A 27561-nucleotide genomic window follows, 5' to 3' on the forward strand; every position below is an offset into this window, starting at 1 on the left:
AACTTCATGAATTCACGATTTTACGATTTCAACTTCATGAATTCACGATTTCACGAATTCCACTTCACGAATTCACGATTTCACGATTTCAACTTCACGAATTCACGATTTCAACTTCATGAATTCACGATTTCCACTTCACGAATTCACGATTTCCACTTCACGATTTCACGATTTCAACTTCACGAATTCACGATTTCCACTTCACGAATTCACGATTTCACGATTTCCACTTCATGAATTCACGATTTCACGATTTCAACTTCATGAATTCACGATTTTCACTTCACGAATTCACGATTTCCACTTCACGAATTCACGATTTCACGATTTCAACTTCACAAATTCACGATTTCCACTTCACGAATTCACAATTTCACGATTTCCACTTCATGAATTCACGATTTCACGATTTCAACTTCATGAATTCACGATTTCCACTTCACGAATTCACGATTTCAACTTCATGAATTCACGATTTCACGATTTCCACTTCAGGAATTCACGAGTTCACGATTTCAACTTCACGATTTCACGATTTCCACTTCACGAATTCACGATTTCCACTTCACGAATTCACGATTTCACGATTTCAACTTCATGAATTAACGATCTCACCATCGTGAAATTGTGAATTCGTGAAGTGGAAATCGAGAATTCGTGAAGTGGAAATCGTGAATTCATGGAGCGGAAATCGTGAAATCGTGAATTCATGAAGTGGAAATCGTGAAATCATGAAGCAGAAATCGTGAAATAATGAAGTTGAAATGTCACGACGGGTCTTTCGTACATTTTGCATGAAAAAGTCCGTGCACATTTAGGAAATATTTCGGAAGATTATAGTCTCTTTCTAAGATCATCAATGTGTGTCTAGCCAATTAGTCAGAATTTGACGCGAATGGTGTTTTATAAGTTTATTTAGTTCCCAAGATGGACATATAAAAATTGCACTGTTCATCCGTCTGTCCGTGTATGTGTCCGATAAATTCATTTCCGGGATGTAAGTCTTCAATCCATAAAGAGATTATGAAAAAACTTGGCATTAATGTTTACCATAATAAAATAGCAAAATGTGGAAACTTCATAGGTCGCTCAACACGACAAAGACGAAAATGTTGCAGGCTCGGTTTGATTAAGCCTGTTCATGGACGGTTGTGGAAATGCATGCTACCGTCCACGCCCTCTAGCCCCGGGTTGAGCAGAACTCAACATTTACACATGCTAAAAGTACAAATTACAATTTACAATTTAGAGACATCTGCAGATGTATTCAAACGGCGGTGAACATGGAACCTTCAATGATACACGTGTTGAGGCGTGTTATTCCATGAAGAGCGGCGTCGTTTGGTCCCCAGAGAAAGTAAAGGTGCACATTTAGGAAATATTTCGGAAGATTATAGTCTCTTTCTAAAACGAGAACATAAGACGGCTGTAAAAAGTCTCCCCGTACGTGGATTCAGTGTTATTTGTTATTTTTTCTGTTCCTTCGGGATCATGGACTCCATTCCACATAATATTTAACTGAGTTCCGCTAAAGCCGATGCTTGGGGGCGTGAGAGTTGTTGCATATTTCATTACCTCTCATGAACAGATTCAATCAGACTGAGTCTGCTATTATTCTTCTTGGTTGCATTCTTTGCTTTCAAAGGATCTTTTTACAGATTTTGCATTACGTTGCATTACATCAGATTCTATCTTGTCATATTTTTGTTTCATTCACTAGGGTTGCGTAGAGTATTGGTTTATGATATGTGAAAACGGAATTGCGACTGTGTGTTTTGTGCTATTTACAGTGTGTACATACCACGTGGTTTGTGACGTCATTTTCGGGTATTACGGCAAGAAAATTAATAAACAAATCCGTCGATTCAGAACTTAAAAACACCGTAAGTATTTCATTTTTGCACCGATTTGAATAATTCTTTTACGAGGCTCAAGCAAAAATAGTGGGCTAAAAACGTAAGGCAACGATTTTCTGAAATTCTAAGCAGTTTTTGCAAAGGTCCGTTCCAACCCTGAAATGCTGCAAATTCTTGGAGGGTATTACGGCAAGAAAATCCTGTGTTTTACAAAATAATGCAGGATTGCTTTCCTTTACATTGTTGTGCCTTTCACCGCTGGTCATTTTGGTTCCAAGAAGACTCGCGAACGACTTTATTTAAAATGAAATGTTAGGTATCTTTGAAAAAAATGTGTCTTCGGAAAATGCTAATACGGCAAGAATGATATGACGGCAAGCAGATTCATGTATACATTTATTGTTCCTTTACGAACAGTCTCGCAGATTATTGTGTTTGAGACTCATTTCCTCTTGAAAAATACCTGTTAACAGATTTCTTTAGCTTTTAAGATGTATTTCGGTATGATGTGATATGAAAGAACGTTTTTTTTCAATGCTTCTTAAATATCGTTTAGTAGATCTATTTTTTTCTGTTTCATTACTTGTTATCTAATAATTTCGGGCTTTCAGGAGAAGTTTCCTAATTTTTACTTTATTTATAATCCCAAGAGGTATCTTAAAGATGAGTCCCTATGTACCTATACTGTTGCATCCGCGAATGCTAACAACTAAATTGCCAAAAAGTGAACAAAAATTATTAAAAATTGAAAAATATATCCTAAATGTCCACATTATATGTTTCCTTATCAATCATTAGTGGAAGTTGGGCTTCTGATCAATACCTGATAATGTATCGAAACTTCATATAGGATAAGTCTTTAAGATTTCGAGATTAAGGTGATAGATCTACAAACATTGATAAGGAAAAACTTGATGTTGAAGAGGAATACTCGGACGACGTATTTTAACTTTTTAAGAGTAATGACGCGAACAAAGATTAAACTTAAACTTGGGAAACGATCTAAGACGTCAGAGTTCAGACACAGAAACCAACAAGCGAGTTCAAATGTAAAGTTTGTTACATCATTGATACATACAGAAGTTTTCAATAAGGTTTTTTATAATAAAAAATAACACATTAAATTATGATAGTATAAGCAGATAATTAAACACTTTTAAAAATTGATTAAACATTTTGAATTGTAAAACATAACAGTAAAATTTAATTAAGAAATGAAATGATTTTTTCGGTGTTTATGCGAAATGAACGACAGAATAGAATCGGCAGTTTAATAGGATCGGCAATAGGATAGGATCGGCAATAGGATAGGATCGGCAAGTTTAATTTCTTATAATTACAGAATATTTCCTTTCCATTTGCAAACTATATAATATTATGAATTACATATGATTTGTAGCACTGAGCATTAAAATCAACTTCCCGGCCATTCTGTTCACCAGACGGAACAACTGCGATGCCGTCTAAGGAACGTTCTTCCTGACTATATGCGGACGTCGTAAAAACAGCAGTAGGTTATCGCTAAGCAGCGATGATGTAACTTTCGCGCCTTTCCTTTTGCTGTTCATACGAAATGAACGTCAAATGTAAAAATGTAAAATTGGAAATATTCATTTTATCAGACCCAACAAAGCAATGGCAATACAACAAATGCAAAATCAACAAAAGGCCACCAAGCCAGATTTGTAGTTTCCATATACGCAACGATATATCACGCACATTGAAACTCATAAATGAAGACTGTGCAGCATCCTTTTGTGATAAATTTGTATTTAAAAATTATCTTTTATTTAAACAAAAAAATTTACTGACGATGGGGAAACTATGATGAACGTATATGATATATTATTGTAAGAGCAAAGCTTTTCCATTTCGTCTTTGCATCTGCCGTATCGTCCATTAATCGCAGTTTAAACAATGTAAAACATATAATTGTAAATAACAAAACTATGCATATGTATACAGTATTTCCTGTATGTCATACTAGAGTGTAAAATGCAGATGCACCTTTAAAAATAAAAGCAATATAAAAAACGTATATTACAGTAATGTGTTAGAATATTTTCTAAAATTGGACACTTTCATCGCGTAAAACAACGAATGTGATAAATTCGATTTTGAGTAAAACATCTTTGTATCTCATAAAAAACCACACCGAAGGTGAGACAAAGAACTATTGCTTTGAATAAAGCATTAATGATAAAACAAAGAGCACATTTAAGTACGATATTGATCTGCTCCTGTTGGTAAATAAAACATAGTTGTCACAGACGGAATCAAGGGTCGGTGTAATATCTTCCAAATACAAGTCATGCAATGAAACTGTTGTTAACCAAGTTATGATTCAAGTTATGGAAAGGATCGCAGAATCATTACTGAAGATAACTTCGGCTTATCATGAAACTTAATTAAGAATCATATATCCAATCATATAAAGATAAAACCATAAAGTCGTAAAACTTTATGCCCTAGAAAAGGAGCATATAAGTAAAAGTATGAAAAGAAAAGAAGGTTTATCCTGCTTGATAAACGTAACATTATAAATGTGAATATTCTTAAGATTTTGCATTATCTATTATCAAAATTGTACAGTAATACATGCATTCTTCAGACCCCTATAAGTATGTTGTCATAGTATAAAATTATTTTTTACAAACAATAAGTATCTTTTATGAACAATATTACAATCGTTCAAAATATCGTTTCAGAATCATGTCCATGGACGTAAAATGGAATGTAAGACTATGCCTGTACAATCACTTAACTTGCCAACAATATAAGTAATAAGTATTTTCAAGTTGTGTTAAACAGACTTTAAAAAGTAATCCCGAGACGACTATGAAAGTCCTATGTCGCTGACATAGTACAACTGTTTGTACAGCAAAGCCCCCATCCTTCCTATAGCGGAAGGTGCATGAAAAGGCAACAATAATTTTGAAAACAGACCCCTGAATTATTCTTTCTAATAAATCTCAGGCATAAAGAAAATGTTTTGTCAACATTTCAAAAATGAAACAAGGCTTCACTGTTTATAAACGGTTCCATCTACTTTAGCATACCATGCACTAAGTAGGTAGCCCTTTTTACTTACCTGCTGACGGAAGTAAGTAGTTTTAGAGAACCAAGTCTCAACTGCTGTTAGGGGACAAAATGTGTATAAATGAATCTGCTTGCCGTCATATCATTCTTGCCGTTTTAGCATTTTCCCAAGACATATCTTTTCAATGAGAAACCTACCATTTTATTTCCAGTAAAGTCGTTCGCTGGTCTTCTTGGGACCGAAATAAACAGCGGTGATAGGCACAACAATGTAAAGCAAATCAATCCTACATTTTTTTGTAAAACACAGGATTTTCTTGCCGTATTACCCTCCAAGATTTTGCAACATTTCAGGGTTGGAACGGACCTTTGCAAAAACTGCTTAAAATTTCAGAAAATCATTGCCTTACGTTCATAGCCCACTTGAGCCTCGTAAAAGCATTATTCAAATCGGTGAGAAAATGAAGTACTTACAGTGTTTTTAAGTTCTGAATCGACGGATTTGTTTATTAATTTTCTTGCCGTAATACCCGAAAATGACGTCACAAACCACGTGGTATGTACACACTGATTTAGCACAGTCATTATTTTGTGTTTCATCGGTGTCGAATTTAATTTCGCGATGCCGTGTTAGAGAATTGTTCTCGCTTTACCTTAATTGTTTATTAGTTAATGTGACAGGCTTATAAGTGATAAACATCAAATTCATTTTTATCATAGTGAACAATTTAAGAAGCTTCCTTAACAAATATGTATGCTGTAAAATATATTATATAGAAATATGACAAATATCTTAAAAATATCTTCCAAAATGTTAATGTGACTTTCAAACAAATTGTTTGTCTCATTAGCTGTTTTTAAAGTCGTCTTTGCATGTGGGCTTTTTCTGCTAGACAGTATTTTAATATTTCGAAAGTAAAGAAGATATGACATAAGATATTTTAAAGCTTGTATTTAACATCTGCTTATTGTGAATACGTGACATACCCTATACAGTGGAACATTACTGAGATATGTACTGTACGTGTAAAATGAGTTATTTCGCGTATGATCAGTTTACAGTGTCATTACCCTAAAATACATTTATCTTACACTGTGTGTACAATTAAGCCGAATAACAAATTCAAAATTAAATACTACAAATTACGCACACTGATATGTCACACCAATTTCAAATAATTACTTGGACCAAGGTTCACGGTCGATAAACTAGAATTAGCATTACATTTGATATTCTTTCTACTTCCATAAAGATAGTGTCTTTATATCTATTGGTCTTCTTTTAGCAAAAGTTTGTTAACTGTCCGAGAAATTTCTATATGCATCCTTTTCATTTTTTTTCTTTCTTTCTTTTAAAATTTCGAATGTGTTAAATCATTTACATACATACATACATACAAAACCGTTACTAATACATTCATATAGGTAATACATGTTTATAAGGAGGACAACACAAAGTCATGTGAATATACTTTACGAATGAAAATGTCGGTCACTGAACTCGCAATTATAATTTAACCATCGAAAAAGGTGACACACGAAAGAAAAATGAATGTTGTTTATTTTTTGTTGTTTTTTTGTAAGGGGGGGGGGGGGGGAGTGGGTTGTTTGTTTTGTTTTGTTTTCTTTACAACCAATCAAAGATTCTTACATATATGTTCAGTAGAAGAAAATATTCGAAATATTGAAAAGCCGTTTCATTGATTTTGTTTGTTAATCAATAACATAACATAAGGTAATATATTTGATATAATTGAATTTTTCAGTTTATCAGCTGGTTGCTTATATCCTAGCTATTATGCTATGCATTTATATTTACCAAAGACAGTAATGTACATTAAAGAAATTTGATTTCTTCTAACCTCGTACGCTCGAACTCACTCTTGAAAGCTTGATTAAACAAAGTTATAGCGAATAAATGATCAGAAAAAGAAACATTTTTGACCTTTAAGATGTATTTGGTATCGTATTTAGAATATTACTGAAGGAATATATGAAAATGCTGTAACATTAATTCAGCTTCAGTATAATGTTGATGCCTACTCAAAGTGTCATAAATATAAAGTTATTTTGAAAGAAACTTAACATTGTTAAGATAAGTACAAGTAGCAAGGAACATGTCTATGATAGATAGTGTTAATGGCACTGGGCATATCTTAAATCGGAGGTTAAAATGATGATTGTAAGGATAACATTTATTGCAATTATCAAAAGACAGAAATAATTTAGATAATTTTGACTGCATACAATTTAAAAATCTTTAGTTCTCTTTTCTGATAATACTTTAAAAGACAATTTTTGCGGAATGTCTCTAACCGCGATTTCCTCTTACATAAAATCTGTTTTTCGTTCAGATGCATATTTTGAGCAATGCACTTGTGATATAATTTCCTTTATGTAAAAACTTCAAACAATGATTTAATTTATCAAGTAGTCAATGCCTTCGCTTTGTTCATCGTTTACATAACTATGGTACAGAGTTCAGAATCACCATAACTGATAGTTACTATTACTTATTTAAGTGATTGTTCGGGTCATTATTGATCTAAGCATCATCTGTGATATTTCTATTTTACATGTTTAACTTTTGACCTTGTATGACATCAAAATAGTTCTAGTTCTTGCTTTTTGTTAACTTATGTTTATGTCAGAAGGAAGAATGTCTTAATGTTCTGCAACATGTTGTAAAGAAGACAATAACTGAACACACCTGAGTGCACAAAGAATATTACATGAAACAATGACGTTAGAATATTGGGAACTACAGGTTTATTAATCAAATTTCGATACAGATTGGTTAACTGCTTTATAGCGTTAATAAATAATAACCTGAATGAGATAAACTGCTTACATTCTCCACATCATAACAATTTCTTACCTTTCTTCCGTTCCTTGTAAACACAACGTCATACCCTAACCTAAAATATAAAGTTTAATCAGTTGTGGACATATATCTATATTCCTTATCAAAGGCAAACAATTTTTCAATTTAAATATTTTTTTCAGTTTTTATCTTCATAGAATATAACGTTTTCCCTTTAAGAGTAAATGATGACAAATATTGTTCAAAATTCTCATCAATATCCTTATATCTTGATATACATTTTGGAATAATCTTGATAATTCTGTAAAAAAATAAGTATACATATAGTTCCGTATTTAATGTAACAATGGCAAATATGATAATTATCACTATAGTTTGAGATAAAAGTAAATAATATATGTAGGCTATCCATTCTATTAAAATAATAGTATAAGTGATTTCATGTTTGAGGCATGTTGTGCCTGTTTTCATAGACGTCTTTATATTCCGTTTCCATGAAATTTCTATAGCTTACACTTCTTACAAGTGAATATAAAATCGCTTACAAAAATAATACAATTTTAATGATTCCGTGAATGTTAAAATACTGTTTTCCCCCTTTATTTCACAAATAGCTGAATACAATGCAGCTGCCAAATGCAATAATTTCGTTTAATAATCTGCGAAAGTGTGTTCAACTTCTGTAAATAGCATTTTCATGAACCTTTGTATTGATATAAATTGCAAAATCTCTGCAATAAACTTCACCTAGCAACCAAAAAATTTTGAAGAAATTAAAACTTGATATTCTTAAAATGACTACGTTTGGAAAAAAACAATGCCTGATTTCTATTTACCTAGCAAAATGAAAATCTACATGTCTTTGTAGCTGTTGTTTTGAAAATGCAAATCATGGCCATATTTTATTCCTTGTTAGATATTTGAATGATATTTATAACAGCCATTAAATTAGTGTATGTGTTACGACTGAGATACCTGGTGAAACGTATGTGATATCCATCATATTAGAAATTGTTATTTTACATATTTTTCAAATTCCAAATTTGTTATCAAGAATTCCATTTACCCAAATGACAGTTTGTAACTTCCATGAGTGTAAATCACTACAAGAAGCTTGCATTATCACAAAGAGGCAATCTGTGTATAGCGTTGTTGACTTCGACACTCTTTGTCACGTTGGAACAATACCGCAAACTATGTTAACAAATAAAGACTATGAATAGTTCTGCCTGAAATATTATGATGTTATTATGTTATTACAGCGTCATTAGAAATACGCAATTATCAAATGTTGAAACATGAATATCCTCGGCTTATTATCGGTTACTTTGTTTTGTTTTTTTATCTGCTCTATATATCACCAATATACAAGTGGTCTGCAAGCACGACGTTTCAGATTTAGAAGGTGTATTGATTGCTATCGTATGTTTTGGAATTGATTTGTTTTGCATGAGTTTGACTTTCATGCTAGATTTGTGTATTATACAGTTACAGGAAATCGTTTTCAAGTTTACGGACACCTAATATTTGAAATATGTTTAAGTTTCCTCGGATAAGTTTCATATGTAATGAACTATTTAATTCAGTGAAACTTAATTGAATAACGCAACATGTTTATTTGAAAAATATTTTACAGGTACTGTCTTAAAATACCATCTGTAATACTGCAAATGTATTACAGCACATAACCTACGCATTAAATATTTAATCTGTATGCCTTATTCTGTGAGATTATAATCAACAACAATAGTCCAACAAGAATAGTCACACTAAAACAACGAGATTATTACACATTAATGTGTACTTGATCTTAGCCGCTCAAGCAAAATTTACATTTAGAGTGCTGTACGGGCCACTGCGTTGTTTAAATGTGGCTATTCCAGTGGGAGTGCTGTCCTTAATTTACATTTTCCAGAATACAAAATACATATTATATTTCAACTGCGTGGGTATTTTATGTGAGAGGGGTTGCACATTTTGTTATATGAACGACACAATCAAACCGAGTCTGCTTTTTTAATTAAATAGGCTAAAGCATTTTATAAAATGAGTTTCCCTGAATTAAATATTTATTTACATATTTTATTATTTGAACAGATATAATTTGGATTTTAAACATGAAAAAAAAGAATCTTATTAAAAACGTATAAAACAGACTATAGAAAGCAAACCCACGATATTACGGAAGAGCATTAGTGCCAGGTGCGTTTTTTTAGTAACTCGAATTTTCGACTTACGTAACTCGAAATTTCGAGTTAGTAACTCGAAATTTCGAGTTACTATCTTGCCCTTTTATCCACAAAATTTGAACGTCAGTCCGTCTGTCAAAGGCCAAAAATGTAATGGACGACTTTTGACTCTTCGAGTGGAATCATTTATCTACACATCCACATATTGTACCGAACATGTAGGGACTTGAACCTATACTACCATACAACAATGTATGACCTACCATAGCCTCTATAGCTACTCTAGATTTCAAACTGTAGGCCTATCCAGGATATATACCCCCTATTTACATGTATAGTATATTCATGTGGTTGGGGCTCGAACTAGGTCAAAAACCATCCAGATATGGTCAAATTAGTGAAATACTCTAAGTTTTAATACTTCCCGGTCTCCTTCTATGACCTCTCCTCAAAATTTAGATCTGTCCAGGTATCCAATCTTGGTCAGACTCATAACTACACTTTCATTTAGGGTATGTCTATATTTCATTGACATATGGGCTCAAACTAGGTCGAAAACCTTCCAAACTTAAACATGGTTTAGGCATCTGAGGTCTTCCTCCAACATAAAAGCTGGGAAGTCGCCATAGGACCTATAATTGTGTCGCTGCGACGTTAAACCCAACAAAATCAATCAATAAATAAACATGGTTTAAATAGTGATGTTTTCAATGAGCAAACCCTGTAGGGCTACCCAATGGATACACCAGGTACCTAATCTTGGCCAGGACCTATTCATCAACGTAAACTATTTTAGTCAGTAACTCGAAATTTCAACTTAGTAACTCGAAATTTCAAGATACGTAACTCGAAATTTCGAGTTACTAACTTAAAATTTCGAGTTACTTATCTCAAAATTTCGGCTTAATAACTTGAAATTTCGAGTTACTAACTCGAAATTTCGACTTAGTAACTCGAAATGTCGAGATAAGTAACTTGAAATTTCGACTTAATAAATAACATACACCTGGCACTAATGCTCTTCCGTACGATATAACTTATATCGAAACAAATCAATTTCAGACCATACGACAACTAAACACTAACCATCGAAATTTGAAACATTAAATTATGAAAACTGCGCTTGCAAAGCTCGCTTGTATATGGGTGGTACATTGGCTTTCTAAAAGCAAAAGCAAGTCAAAAAATGTTCCTCTTGATATTTGTCTTTCATTGTTCATTTTGCCGTGACAAACAAGTGTCATTTTCTACATAGTCTACTGTTTGATTTCTACATCTATATTCTTACTACAAAATCCAAACACGAACAGACCACTTGCATACATTGTTTTTACAGAAAGTTGTATCAGTGACCAAGTTATATAATCTGAGCAGATTTGTATAACATATGTTGAAAAACGCTGCGCAATCCGATGTAATCTCAGCTTTTCAGAATTCAATTAGTTTTTGTTTTGAATATTTACTGAAAGAAGCATTGTTCAAATGTATACCTTAAGCAATCTTTGAACAAGTGAAAAATATACATGTAGTTATGATCGGCAATGTTATATTGTGTAAACGATAAAATCATAATACATATCGTTTATTCTACAAGATAATAAAACACAGAATACACACACACAAAAACAACAACTGGAAAATATTTATATTTCAAAACTTGTGAAATGCATATCAATTTAAATATCACTGTAATAGACATGTGATCAAATGTAAGGTAGAAATATTCATATTTAGTATATGTTAACATATTTTGCGGTACATTCTACCATAATACCGTACAACCTACGCAATCAACAACGCTATCAAAAGATTGCTTCCAATAATGAAAGCTTATTGTAGAGTTTACTTACATTGAATTTACAAGTGATATTTAGGTGAATGTAATTCGTGAATTTGAAATATAAAAAATGGCATTTTGATATATGACGGATATCACATTTATATGTTTCACCAGGTCGCTTTGGCGTAACACATACACCATTTGCTGCTATTTTCGCGTTACATCTGCTCGCGGTATTTGATTTTTTTGCGAGAACAACACTGTGCAGCACTCTCACAGTAAACAAATCTGACCTACTTTGGAAGCTGATTACGTTTCACACCCTACTTTTGTAAACTAGGTCAATTATTTTTAAATGCCCTCGTCGAACATTTGACAGTTAAGTTGGTAATGAATTGTGTGTTGTCCATCTATTTGACGGAGTTAACATCCAACGTGTTAATTTTACATTGCAGTATATGTTAATGTCTTACTCACGAAATTTATTTTGAAAATTTAGGGATCCTATACATTTTCACAGGAAGCGCTGTATCAAGTCGGATGCCGAACCGCGATATTAGAATTAACTCCCTTGGCAAAAGTGAATGTCACATGCACCGGAAATATGATGGATTTCAAAGTAAACAAGGACTAGAACAATGATGTTTTGCTTGAAATGATAGTTGAAAAGAAAAAGGTTTACGAAGTCAATAGGAATTGATAGCACCACAATATTGTTTTTTCTTTCCTTTATCCATTTATTCCCTTAGCACCGCAACAATAGCTGCAAACATGGTACATTAGCTCCGTTGCATCGAAAGAAAATCAAACATGATCATGATTTCACTTTGATTTTGTTCAACAACAGTTCCAAATGCATGTGAATTTCCATACTTGTATTATGCTGTTATGTTAGTTAAGAGAAATCAAGTGCTGTATATTCCAAAAATGAGCGCATTTGCGTTGTTTAGCAACGCAGTCTTGTATCAGAGTATTACGTTTTACTTCTTCCAAATTATTTGGTTACTATGTGAAAGTTATTTCTGTGATGTTGATATCTATATAAATACAAAGGCTCATTAAAATGTTAATTACAGAAGTAGAGCACACTCTCACAAGTTCCTAAACTAAATCATTTTATTTTACAATTGAATATTATTCAACGGCAGGTGTTATTTGTAAAATATACGAAAAAGACGGGATATAAACATTCGCAGATATATTAAAATCTATTTTTGTCAGCGGTCTAAGATTAATTTGTATGAAGGTCGTCTTAACTTAAAAGAATTATTGATCAAAATTGTATAGGGTTTACATACTTACCCTTAAATAAGAGAGCCTTATATGCTAGGCAACTGGAAACCCATGATGAAATTTAGAAAGCACTCGTGCGACTAGAAATAACAGACGACAATAAATTTATATGTATTTAATCATACTTGTTTTTAAAACTGCCAAGAAAATGTAGCAAATGTATGATTATATATGTTGCTAAATGATTGATAGTATATAAGTAAATGTTTGAGTAAAAGACTCTTCACGGGTATTATTGAATACAAAACGTCTATAAAAACGGACACAACAAGCACGTGAATTGAAAAATAACTGATATTATTATATGAATATATGATAAATAACCTCTGTCACATGTTGTTTTTTTCTGTTATCTTAAACTTCATTGATAAAAATTGTTATGTTTGTTTTAGTTACATTTAATACTGAACTATATATAAACTAATTTTGTTACTGAATTATCAAGACCAAAACGTATATCAGGATATAAGAAAGATTAAAGATATAGACGAGACAGCTGACCAATATTTGTCATTACTTATTTTCAAAGGGAAAGCATCATATCCTATGAAGATTGGAATCTGACAAAAAAGATAATGCCATCACTTATGTTGTTCTTTTTTTGATTTATATGTGTTATGGAGACGTTGTATGGCATAAAGAGCATGCGACAGTGATTTAAGTGGAAGCAATTTTGTCGTCTTGAAGTAGCGTATGTCATGTTTCAACATTTGTTTCATATTCAATTTCAACGTCTGCCCAAACAATACTTTCGATCACCATTCCAATACAGAAGACAAGTCAAAGACTCCGCATATAAAGTAAAATTTATTCGAAACACTTAACTTTTTAATACGTTTAAAGTGAAGAATGTTTGCCTTGCACAAAATTGTGCAATCCTGGCTCAGTATTTTCGCAAAAGCCTCAACAGACGGAATGATTTAGTTGTAAATTAAATGTAAGATGTAACGCTAAATATTATCATGTTGTACGATATTATTCCTTGATTTCGTACATCCAAACTCTTGACTTACAGATAAGAACATGTTCTATTTCGTAAGATTTCCCTTACGTATCATTCACGTTGACAAGCAACAAATAAATAAATTATTAGTTGATAATGGGGCAAGTGAATGAAATTCCGGAAATAATTGCCGATATGATAATCACAAATCTGAAAATAAAATAGCTTCCAACGCATAATGGAACTAGAATGTGTCTGTAGGAAACAGAGTGTGACCCCCACCCCCACCCCCCTACTTGTACATTTTTCTCACGACGAATACCGAGTGCGCAAGGTCACATCACGATAAAGAGAAATACCATATACCATTATAAAGAGAAAGGTTTCCTGAATTTACATCTAATAGCTAGACATATAATTAGGTAAAAAAGTGCATTTATTTACTATTTCAGGGGCCATAACTTAAATAGGGGGTGGAGACAGCCAAAATATTAAAGGAGGGCAAGTTTATATCATAATAAACCATTTATATCAAATACTTTTTGAGCTAGGTGCGTCACAAGGTGAAAATGTACATTTTTGACTATTTCAGGGGCCATTACTCTAAACATTGGGGGGCGGACCCAATTGAAAAATAGTAGGTATGCAAGTTCATATCATGATTAAGACTCATGCAAGGTCTCATGAATCTATATCACATACTTTTTAAGCTATGCGTTTCACAAGGTAAAAATGTGCATTTTTGATTATTTCAGGGGCCATTACTCTGGCAATAGGGAACGGAGCCAGATGAAAAATAGGAGGTGTGCAAGTTCATATCATGATTAAGACTCATGCAAGGTTTCATAAATCTATATCAAATACATTTTGGGCTAGTCCTATCACAATGTAAGAATGTGAATTTTTGACTATTTCAGGGGCCATAACTCTGAAAACAGGGGGCGTAGCCAGACGAAAAATAGGAGGTGGGCAAGTTCATATCATGATAAAGACTCAAGGTTTCATCAATTTATATCAAATACTTTTCGAGTTAGGCGCGTCACGAACTTCGGACGGACGGACGTTCTAACGAAACGGTATTTATGTGAAACTCCCATTGTTCTCTATATTGTTCTATCAGTCACATAAAAAGAAAAAAGTCACATAAACAGAACGGAATGAATGACATCAAAGAGAAAGTACCGCTATGAAGTCTCTTAACCATCATTTCGCGGGCACGGACAGACGGGCGGACGCACGGACAAGATTAAATCTATATACCCCCACCACTCATGGGGGCACAAAAAGGAAGACACTGAAAAGTTAAATGACAGTATACAGATGAATATATATTTTTTATTATTAACCCTTATCATGCTAAACACAACTGATTCTGCCTTTACGACAAGGGCAGATCATGATCAGCCAGCACATCCGTGCAGTTTGATCAAGATCTGCACTCTTCGCGACTTGGTCAGTATTATCTTAGTAAATACCACTTTTAACAGTTAATGGTACTGTTCACAAGTTCGTAATAGAAATTTAGCAGGTTACATTCTTTTCAGTACCTGATACACAGTGTTTACTGGGTAAATCTCTGTGATTTATATGCGATTGGAATACTGTCTGAAGTTGAAAATTGTACAACTTTAAAATTATATATCTTTCGTGGTGTTGTACAGGTAGAACATACCGTCGTCTGTGGACACCCTAATAAGAATAAAGACTTACTCGCTGTAAGTCAGAAAACATTTCTATGAAACACTAGACAGAATATTTGTCCGTACGTTGAAAATACATAGAACACTGAAAACATCAACTAGACTTCTTTTCACAAATACATCGCACGTATTTTGACGCTCGAAAACGCATATATCTCATTTTCGCAAGTCGCTGCTAAGGACTAACTCCGTATTGCTGCAACTGTCATTATCCATGTATATCATTTCGATTTAATCTAAAATATGAATTGTTATTAAGCTCTCTCTTAATTCAAATCTGGTCATCGTTTTGAAAAACAAAATGTGCGTTGGTAAGAAAAACATTTCTATTGAATATTTATAATTACATACAGTGTTAGATTTTTGCACGAAAATAAATTTCATAAAATTGTCTGCATTTTTAATTAATCCATGAGCAAAATTATGTCAGTTTTCGATAATACAGGTTTATGGTAGAGTACAATAAGAAATTAAATGTTTACAACGTAAACTTAGTTATGCTTATCAAATTTATTTGTGTCAGCCCTTTTACTTCATTGTGCGTAAACTGAATTGTTGCAAAAGCGTATTCACTTATCGCATAAACACAAATCGCTTTATTACAACATAACATATCCGTTTTGTTTTTCATGTAATGGAGGTCAATCTGCTAAACAGCAGAAAAAGACAACGCATGAGTAGCAAATATAAGTTACAACTTCACAAATACAATAGAGATTATCGATGATGACAATCCACCGGGGATGTGCTTCATTGTTCCACTTCAATGTAGTCCAAATTAATGTTTTGTGAAATTTTCTCGCCTTGTAAAGACTATCGTTCAATGAATATGGAAGCAGGTATTTTCGACGCATTTTCATCATGTTCTCAGTAAAGTGGTCATAGTTTCTTGCATTCTATTCATTCCTGGTTCGAATGGATAGAGGGAGAGCTTTACGACAAGAAGCGAAAACTAGAATGCCTATAAGAGGATGATATACATCATTTTAGCTTTGCAAACGGTATGATAATAAACACTTACTGAGCTTGCCGATCAATAGAATTGATATTCGACGACAGGCCATTCGAAAAATGTTTAATTACATGACATCGTGAATACGTTTTCATGAATTCCATTTCATAAACTTTTTTTATTTTAGCCCAGCAATGCAGTGGCAATTGGCGGGTCAGTAGCACACATTATAGAACTGATGATTTGTATTTTGTCTTACGAATATTGAAATTTTAAATACAATTATCGTTTTGCTAATACATTAGTTTTAATTTACTTAAAATAAGATATATCCTTTCCGCAGCCTTAACGTACTAAAAAAAGTTTTAGCGTCTGATGGCCCTATCACACTTCCGTAGAAGCAACATTTATTACACGAAACTTATTTTGAAAATATTTCTGAAATGTCTAGGTCTGCAGCTCTCAAATACGGCTATATCTTACATCTGAGGCATATACTGACACTCTCAGACAAAATCTAAATGACATTATAAGCGAATTGATGAAGTTCCAAAATTATTAATGTACCCTTGGTCCATTACGGAGCCCTGTGGGATTTGTGTTTATCCAGAGCTCAAATATTTTTGCATAGATTAAAATGCTGCAGTAAAGCCTAAGTAATTTCAATTCGTAATAAAATGCTGAAAATTGGCTCCCCAATAGCAAAAATAAAGTCCACGCGCATACATTTAAACAGAGTTACCCCTGCGCGTAACCCCTGACTATCTACGAATCAAACTGCGGCTTTCGTTTTTAAGTATAGCATTTTTACTTTCATTTCATTTACTTTCGGAAATAGCTGAAGGTCGAAAGACGGCATTTTCTGTGTTGTCAAAAACATACATATGCCTCGCGAGATTGCATAAATATGTGCTGGCAGTCCTAAGGTTATAGGGTGTATTGTTCTGGTCATCAATTATGTCACGTTGATAATGATATATGGTATTTCTCTTTGCACCTGTATGACAATCAAAAGGAACAATGAACTATATGAATGGCCATGAACTTGTTGGTAAGTCCTTTAAATGTCAAATGACTCAGTAACTATATCTTTGTTTGTTTGTTTGTTATTGGTTTAACGCCGATTTTCAACAGCATTTCAGTCATGTAACGGTGGACAGTTAACCGAACCAGTCATCGTGGATTCTGTACCAGTACAATCTTGTTCTCCGCAAGTAACTGCCAACTTCCCCACATGCATCAGAGGTGGATGGCGAACTATTTCAGACTCAATGTATTTTATCAAGTCGTCAAGGAGAATATACGCCCCGCACGAGGATCGAACTTACGACCCCGCGATCCGTAGGCCGACTCTCTCCCTGTTACGATAAATTTAGCCGGTTTGTAACTATTGAAGACTAATATAATATTATCTGTAATATGATACTTATAACATATTTATCTAATTCCCAACTTTTATTATACTGAAATTTAGTTTATTCAACAAGTCTTCCAAACATTCTCTGATATCATACATGTATGTATTTGACAACTGCTTCACAGCCAGAAATATTCTTACCCCAATATTCCAATTATAGTAAGGGATTACAAATCATAATTAATGACATAATTGGAAGCATTATTTAAAAGCGGAACTACATGACAATAAATAAGAAGTTTGAGAAAAGTTTTTTTATCAAGACGCTTACAAAAGAAGAAAGCAAGATTTTGTTATTATATTTGGTAAAAAATGATATAAAGCAACACTCATTCTGAGATAAGATCCTTTTAATTGGAACTATCGCTATAAATAGTAAACTCTTGGTAACCTATTGAAATTCATTCTATATGACCATGAATACACAATTTATTTTGTACCCTATAAGATCGTAGCAATCGATAATCTATATTTATTTAGCAAGAGTTTCAATTTGACTACAGTTTTTGAGCTGAAGCAAAAAATAATTTTTTGACGCGTTCTGTGGAATAGTGTAGGTATTTCTTCGTTATTGGCAAAATTTGAACATTTGTGTGTATCTACGTCAATTATAATTATATGAATTTGTATGTCAAAAGCCGATAATAAACAGTAAGAGCTGGATTTAAGACGGTATCAAATTTTGGGCCAGTCAGAAGATCAAAATTCAAATTTTCAAAAGGACGAACATTCAGCTGACACTAAAATTTGGGCAAAGTCTGAGATCGAAAATCAAAGGAAAAGAAAACACAAAATTTCGAGTTGAAATTGAAATTAGTCCAAACTTGAAGTTTGGAATTAAATGTTTATATTGTTAAAATTCGACATAACATGACTTTCGTGTAAATGTTAGCTCAATAATTGACTTTCTATATTAACTTTTATTTTTAATCTTTGAACTGGTTCCAAATCCAAAGTCGGCTAGAAAATCGGTTTCTTGAAAATTTGAAAGCAATTTTGAGTCACATTTTGAGGGATAGGCAGAGCTTCAGATTATAAATTTGAATTTCAATATTTAATCTGACCTGAAATACAATTAGAACTCTAAATTAAACTCTTGGGCTCGACATTCTCGAATTTTTTTTCCTAAGAATTTTGACTTTTGATATCCTGACAGGAATATAATTTAACAAAAAGTAATATTCAGCTTTCGGAAGACAGAAATTACAATTATTAGGCAGTCTTGAAATGAAATGCTTATTTTAATGTAAGAATTTTTGGAAACTTAAATTTCAATCTTCAGGTTATCTTGTAATCGAACTTCATAAGATTCAAAACTAATAAGAATTCTGATCCTCAGTCTTCGATGATAGTGCCATGGCTAATGATGATAAATGTGCTACAACTCTTATTTGTTTAAAAACAAAATTATTTAAAAACGCATATTTCACTATTGTGATTATCAAACAAGTTATCATATTTTCGAAATTTTAATCTGAGCCTTTGATATCAGAAATTATTTCGCAAAATGATTATTGCATTGTCATAGTAATACGTCTCATCCACATATATAAAATGCATGAATATATACTGAACAAACACCTTTACAAGGCAATTAAAGAAAATTAAAATCTGTATACTGGACAGGTTTCATACATCAGTATGACATTATCATTAACAAATAAAAGCTTGGAAATGGAGAAATTTACCATTACAGTGTTTCAGACAAATGAAGACTAGTGAGCAATGTGCATGTGCAAAAATGCACCTTTAAAGTGTTGATAATACTGTTAGAAAGATGATCTGTCTACTCTTATTCAAATAACGTTACGTGTTTATAGTTTTGATTGATAGACCAATTTAATTCTGTAAATAACAGTTTTCACTTTTCATTTAAAACATTGTGTATGGGCGTTCAATACTATGACATGTTTAAAAGTATTATTATAGCATTAAGATAATAGTGAATTCACTAGATCTGTTGATAATTACCTGGAAAATTGGAAGCAAAAAGTAGTTACCAGTTTTTCAGATGATAATTCACAATGGGTTCAGTTTTCGAATATTTTGCTTTTTACGCATTCTATTCTAATTATTCTAATGGACATTTTATTCATGGATTACATCAACAGAATGATTGGGGATACGTTAGTACATATGCCTTATCCCTATATTCAAGTTATATGTTCTGATAAAGAAATGTCTCAAATGCTGCGTACTTTGAATCTAATATTTACGGTGACATCCTCAGAAATAATTAGTATTGTGCAAATGCTATTCGTCTAACCGGTGTCTAAACTTGCTAAAGGCATCTCAAAACGTTTGGTTAAAGAAAGATTATTCACTTCAATATTTTTTGTAGAAAGAGCCGGTGTAATGAAGTATTTCGACCCCCATAGAATAACGACCTTTCCTGTAAAATATTGACTCCCCTTATAAAAAACTGACTCCCTTTGAAAACTCTATAGAATAATGACCCCTCCAAGTAAAATACTGACTCCCTAAAGATGACTCCCTTCGAATCTCATAGAATAACGACCCCGGTTATTATTCTATAGAAAAAGTGACTCCTTCCATGTAAAATACTCACTGCCGAAATTACTACATTCGAACTCTCATACAATATCGATTCCCGGACATCATTCTATTTAAAAAAGTTACTTTCCGTGTAAAACACCGGCTCCTAAAAAGCCTTTCGACGATAATATCTATTAAAAAGTGATCCCCACCAAACCTAACGGACAATTTTACTAGATCTACAACTCTAATACTCTCCATTGCCAATAGTTAACATTTTGATTGTACTACTACTACTGGTGCCGCTACTTCTATTGCTATTACTACATGTACTTCTTCTTCTTCTACTACTACTACTACTACTACTTCTACTACTACTACTACAACTGCTACTACTGATACTACTATACTTGCTTCCACTAATACATCTTGTACATCTACCTCTTCTTCTCCTGCTGCTGTTGTTGCTGTCACTTATTCCTCTGCTGCTGCTGCTGCTGCTGCTGCTGCCACTGCCACTACCACTGCCACTACTACTACTACTACTACTACTACTACTATTACTTTCTATTGTTGCCGCTACCGTACTTTACTGCCACTGCTAAGTATTGCAACTTCTATTAATACTAAGTTCTATGCTAGCAGTTTCTTGTGCAGTTTTCTTCTGAAGAATTACTTCATACCGAAGTTTGCAGGGATTATTGACACTGGTGTGTTTTGTGAACGTATCGTGAATTGTTATTTTCCTGAAAAAAATGTATACACCAAGATACAGCGTCTAGAAATAGAATCCCTTTTCCCGTTGCGGAATGCTCTGATTTCTGTGTCAAGTGATGGTATCTGGGGCTAATGGTAAAACGGACGGACGGACAAGGGAAAATCTATATGCCCCCCTCCCCCGAGTGGGGGCATAAAATGCAGCAATTAGGCCTTAGATACATGAGTTATCACTAAATTTGACCAAATGACCGCGGGTCGTTTTTTTATGGGAGTCAATATTCTTCGTGAGGTTCAGTTTACTTCACGTGGGGGAGTCATAGTACTATGATCTGGAGGTCATAATACTATGACCGGGGGGTCACTTTTTCTATAGAATAATGACCGGGGGGGGGGGGTTATTATTCTATAGGGGTCAAAATACTTCATTACACCGGCATGGCTTACTTATCAGTTCTGCACATCATCTTGATGGGGTGATCATTTGACCCAAGTTTTATAAAATCCCTTTAAGGAGTTTAGGAGATATAGAGTGGACACGCAACTGAAGGCTTAAACCTTTGACCTCGAGTTGTGACCTTGACCTTGAACCGGCATGGCTGACTCATAATTTCATCGTCTTTGATAGGTGATCATATGAATCCTTCAAGTGGAGTAGGAGATACAGAGCGTACACAAAACGGAAGGCTCAAATCTTTGAATTGTAGTTGTGACCTTGACCTCGAGCCAACATGGCTGACTTAATGGTTCTGCACATTACCTTGATGAGGTGATCATTTGACCTAAGATTGATGAAAATCTTTCAAGGGGTTAAGAAGATACTGACCGGACACGAAATGGAAGTATTTAACGTTTGACCTTGAGTTGTGACTTTGACATTGAGCAAACATGTATGACTCATATGTTCTGCACATTGTCTTTATGAGGTTATGATATGACCCGAGTTTCATTATTATACTTTAAGGTGTTTAGGAGATACAGAGCGGACACGAAATGGACGGCTCAAACATTTGACCTTAAGTTGTGACCTTGACCTTGAAACGACCTGGCTGACTAAATGGTCTTGATGAGGTGATTATTTGTCTTAGGTTTCATGAAAGTCCTTCAAGAGCGGACACAATATGTTACGGAAGGACGGAAGGAAACCATTCGTATAACCCCCACCACTCGTGGCGGGGGATTAAACATACTCCAATTGGGAATACTACTAGATCACCTTAAGGTTCTACCTCACTGCTCAACATTAATAATATGAAAAGGAATATTGTCGAAGTTGGATCACTACTTGGTCAATATTTTTATGACTCTTGAAACTATTCCTCCTGCTTCGTGTTATCGCAATCCTACCTTGACGCGTCTAAGATTACAAAACACCACTTACGTCCTCCCGAAGTGAAAATAACACTGGTATTTTTGTTGTTGTTCAATCAGTGTTTAAATTTCTGTGAGGTCAGAAAATAATGTTATTGGTACCTTCTAAAAGTTGTCTTTGTGCTACAGAATATAGCTTGTTTTACGTAACGATTTATTACTCAAGTTACTGTGTTATCTGTTTCCTTTTTGATCGCTTACAAGAATTATATAAATATCGTGCATTATATGACATGAATTATGTGTGTTTGAAAATCTGTAGTTAACGTGTTTTGAAGCAAACTGTATCATGTTTCATTTTGCACGCAAGTCAAAAGCTAACATATGTATGAAATACGTATGTACTTTGTAGTTATTATGTTGCATGATGCAATTATATACACGGAAGCATATATGAAAACTTAAATCTGCATTGTAATATTCAATTTAAACACATAGAAGTTAGCAGTGGTCGCCTATTAGTGACATTAACAAAATCAATGATTGAAATATAGCAAGTGTATAATGGCGGATACTACCCTCGACTGAAACATTTTTATATGTAATTTGTTCATAGTTGTTCCATGACTTGTTTAGAAACATGTTTTACTAGATTTATATTCATTTAATATACTTTAAAGCACATTTAGGCAATTGTATTATTTATTGAATAAACCGGGTATTTGATTTAAGGAAGATGTATGTATGTAGACTTATGTATACATATGTCTGGAAACAGTTACAATTAAAGTCTCAAAGTACATACCAATCACTCATACTTATCCAAGTTATCCCGCAGCCTATCCTGTCACCAACATTGCACTTTGGTCCAAATTTCTTCCCAGTACCCGTTTCATTATACAACCTGATTATAAAGACATATAAATAACAAAAAAAAAACAGTTAGCATTTATAAATTAATATAGCTTATTATCTTCAATATAGCAAAAGAAACTTTCAAACGAATACCACTTAACCAGCAGACCGGAACGTGATATAGGAAAAAAAATCCAACACCCGTGGATCTTATACCCTGGAGCGGTATATGACATTGTTTTGATAATTATTCAGTTATTAAGCTTTAGATTCATTGTAAAAAAAGTAGAAAAACATCCATACAAAGTCCCAGTAATTCATCTCAAATTATTATATTTTTTACTTCGAATCTACCCGTTTTTACAATTCTTATGGCATTTTGTTTTCCAATAAATTGCTCTACGAAGTATTGAAAATCATTTTAAAAAATAACAACCGGTTACAGAACTACAACCGGAGTATCATTATTTATTGAACGCTCCTCGTATACACTCAGCAGAATGTCTAATTGTTCACTAAACTTTTACGAGCTTTGTTGTTAGGAGATCCAGATATTGCAGCAATTTCATTTTACTTTTTTAAACAGAGGAAGATTATGTATATGTAAATGTTCATCGCAAATAATCAAATGTCAATAGAGTTACAGACTTTAAAAGAAAATCGATCTAAAAACCTAATTTCGCACAAACAGTTGAGATAATTTCAGTCATACTTCTAGTCTATGGTATGCATCCTGAGATTTTAACCGAATATCGACGGTTTCAGTAAAAATCTACCATCTAACTGTTAATTCTAAACAAAAATCTACATTCAAATATACATTCTATTGTGACTAAACGTGATTATATAGGTTAAGTATAGCTGCATGTGTTTGTTTTTACATATGCAGGGCTATTTCGATTTAAAACTAAAATATAATATATTATGTACATGTATGTATGAATATGTTTGCATTTTAGAATCCTTTGACCAGAATTATATTTGCGTACGCAAAATGTTTACTCTATCTCTTTGAAGTTTGTACTTGATTATTAATTGAAAGTAAATATTGATGTTTGCATACTTGTATCTCAACATTTGAATATTTTGTCAGTATAAGTTAATTTTAATGGGCTCGTTCTGAACATGTCTGATTATGTATTCATTTGTTTGTATCCTCTTAGATATAAACCTCTGTCTTCTTATGGTACATAAGTATTTTGATATTTCGGTTGTTATGACAACATATATAACATTTAGTTCTAAAATGCCGTAGAGTTTACTTTGTCTTGGATAAATAAATTACAATGTTTTATGTTATAAATTCTGCATTAACAAGAAAAACACTTATTTTCTAGTATTATCAACTATCTATAATTATGGAATCATTATGTCACGTCATTAATATACTTTTTCTCTTAGGACATCATGTTTAAAAAGAATTGTGTCACTGCGTAGTTGTGCACAATATAAACTTTATTTTTAATGGTCACATTTTACTGTTATTCTTATTTTAAATTGGTTTGGGTGAAATATATCTAATATATATATATAAATAATTTATCGCCATGTTCATATAATGCGCTCAAATTTATAAATGTAGTTTATCTATTACAGTCTTAGCTACCTCAAGATTTTAAAGACTCTTTTATAAACGTCCTTGTTTCATCTCGGCCAAAGTACAGGTACTATAATGTAACTTGACTATTAAATTCTAACTAAAACTCCGACGAAGGTTTCCGAAAACAGGAAGAACATGAAGCCGGCGACGAAAAACAATGAAATATGGAATGCGACTTGCTTAATGGAATGTGTCACACGCGTGCTTAAAAACAGATATTTACATCCATAATATAACGTCTGAATAGGAACCATCATAGGACAGGGTACCAGAATTTTGACAACACTAATGAACAAAATGTGTTCAATGGCGCGAAGAGAAATAAATTTAGTAAAAGTGTTCCGTGTGGCAGAAAGGAAAATATTGTGTTTCATATTACACGAAAAACCAAGAAAGTCGCATAGTAGCTTTTTAAAAGCACTCCATGTTTGCAATATAAATTATGATTTTTCCTGTCTGATGCGACAAGTGACAATAATTTTAGTCAATATATAGTTGAGAACATAATCGTAATAACGACACACACTATGTGCTATATTTCGTAAGCCCTTTCGATAAATTTGGGGGGCATAAAATTTTTTCCAAACGATACAAACAGGGCAGTTCTCTTTGAAAGTGTCATTGTTAGTCATAGCCGAACAACATTAAAACATTGACAAAAATAAAATTGATAAAAAATATGTAACTGTTGTTGTTTTTGCGTTTTTCCTAAAATGACTCTACATAAGAATCAATGTGTTGAAGAAACATCTGTATGATATAAGATTTGTTTTAATTACAGATAATCCTCAACTTTTTATTTCAAATATACAGCTAGCAATTAAATTGTGCATGAGAGTGCATTTTGTAGGTACACACTGCTCTGGAAACGCAATTGAAGTAATATTGAGAAGACCGTCATAATAACGATTGACACTTCGTGCGAGATTTCATATGCTCTTTCGATAAATAAGGCGGCCATAAAGAATTGTCCCAGCAATTGTCACTAAGTCGTATGCAAACAACAATAAAGCATTGACAAAAATAAAATTCAGAAATACGAAATAATGAAACTGTTGTTGTTTTTGTTTCTTCCTAAAATGACTCTATGCAACAATCAATGTGTTGAAGAAACATCTGAATTTTTAAGATTTAATTTACTACATGTAAAACATCGACTCCTCAACAATTTATTTCAAATTTGCACTCGGCTAGCAATTAAACTGTGCATGAGTGTGCATATTTTAGATACACACTGCTCCGAAAAATCAATCGAAGTTATGTTGTGAAGATCATCATAATAACGAATGACACTTCTTGCGAGATTTCATATGCTCTTTCGATAAATATGGCGGACATAAAGAATTGTCCCAACAATTGTCGCTGTAAGTCGTATTAGAACAACAATAAAGCATTGACCAAAATAAAATTAATAAATAATGTAACTGTGGTTGTTTTTGTTTCTTCCTCAAATGACCCTACACAACAATTCATGTGGTTATAGAAACATCTGTTTATTACCTGCGGCCTGAAGGCCGCAGGTATATTGGAATGCAACAAGTAGTGTAGCACATGGGGAATGGGTGATATCACGTGATTTTTTACCGATATGTGATTGGTTTATCGCATTTATGGAACGCCGTTTTCGCAATATAGCTGGCAAGCTATATATGAGATATAGAGAAATGCTTGTGATCTGAATTCATCATTCATTATTTCATATAATTTATTCAAATTTTCAGCAATGATCAATATTGATACTTACTTGTGCATAAGAGATTTTTAAATGCTCTTTAATTTCCTTGATTATGGTTCTGTGTTGTTTTACTCTATATGTCAACGACGTCCAGGTGAAAGCATGAATCAATTTGTGACAGCTCTAGTAAAGTGTTTCAATAGTCAAGGAATGTGACCAGTCGAGATAAAAGCTATGTTATACATAAAAGGGAAATATAGTAACTTTGCTCAAAACAATGCCTTTCAGAATTAAGAAATACCAAAGAGCTATTAAAATAAATTTAGATTAGATTAAAAATAGATTATCTCCTGTTGCGATTCGGTGTATTTCATACTTATTTGGAAATGTATATTTCATAGAACTACTTGTAAAACACGTAAGATGGAGTAATATTTCCTACATTAAAGCGTAATGGTACGATAAAAAATCAAGCTCGATTTTCACCCATAAATTACTTTTTAGACTGTGGTCACACAAACATCAATAACAATTTCTTGTCTGTTTAACTTCTGGCCGCAGGAAATCTTTCGACTTGTATAATATTTGTTTTACTACATGTAAAACGTCGACTCGTCAACGTTTACCGTCTAGAATTTACACTTAAAAATGCTTATTTTTCTTTACAAATTTGCACATAGCTAGTAATTAAAATGTAAATGAGTATGCATTTTGTAGGTACACACTACCCTGAAAAATCGCGCTTCATCAGATATCCTACTAACATTATTATAGGCAACTAAACATTTACCCTTCTTAAGTCAAAGTGTCAGGCGCTGATGACTACGTGCCCTAACAAGCACAATGGGCCCAGTTTCAACTCCTTTTTTCCAGTGTAGACATTCAGTGAAACTCACGCATATAGCAGTTAA

General features: G+C 33.1%; 1 protein-coding gene across 1 annotated transcript in view; it reads right to left on the minus strand.

Moving 5' to 3' along the window:
* The window catches only part of LOC123541730 (SPRY domain-containing protein 3-like), a 54448-nt gene that overhangs the window by 13663 nt on the left and 13224 nt on the right, over positions 1-27561 (minus strand). Inside the window, exons 6-7 of the mRNA XM_045327299.2 lie at positions 23326-23424; positions 7777-7816 (exon numbers count right to left, since the gene is read on the minus strand). Coding sequence (XP_045183234.2) covers positions 7777-7816; positions 23326-23424 — 139 coding nt within the window. The remainder of the gene's footprint in view (positions 1-7776; positions 7817-23325; positions 23425-27561) is intronic.

This window comes from Mercenaria mercenaria, chromosome 19 (genome assembly GCF_021730395.1).
Source record: "Mercenaria mercenaria strain notata chromosome 19, MADL_Memer_1, whole genome shotgun sequence".
NCBI classification, from domain to species: Eukaryota; Metazoa; Mollusca; class Bivalvia; order Venerida; family Veneridae; genus Mercenaria; species Mercenaria mercenaria.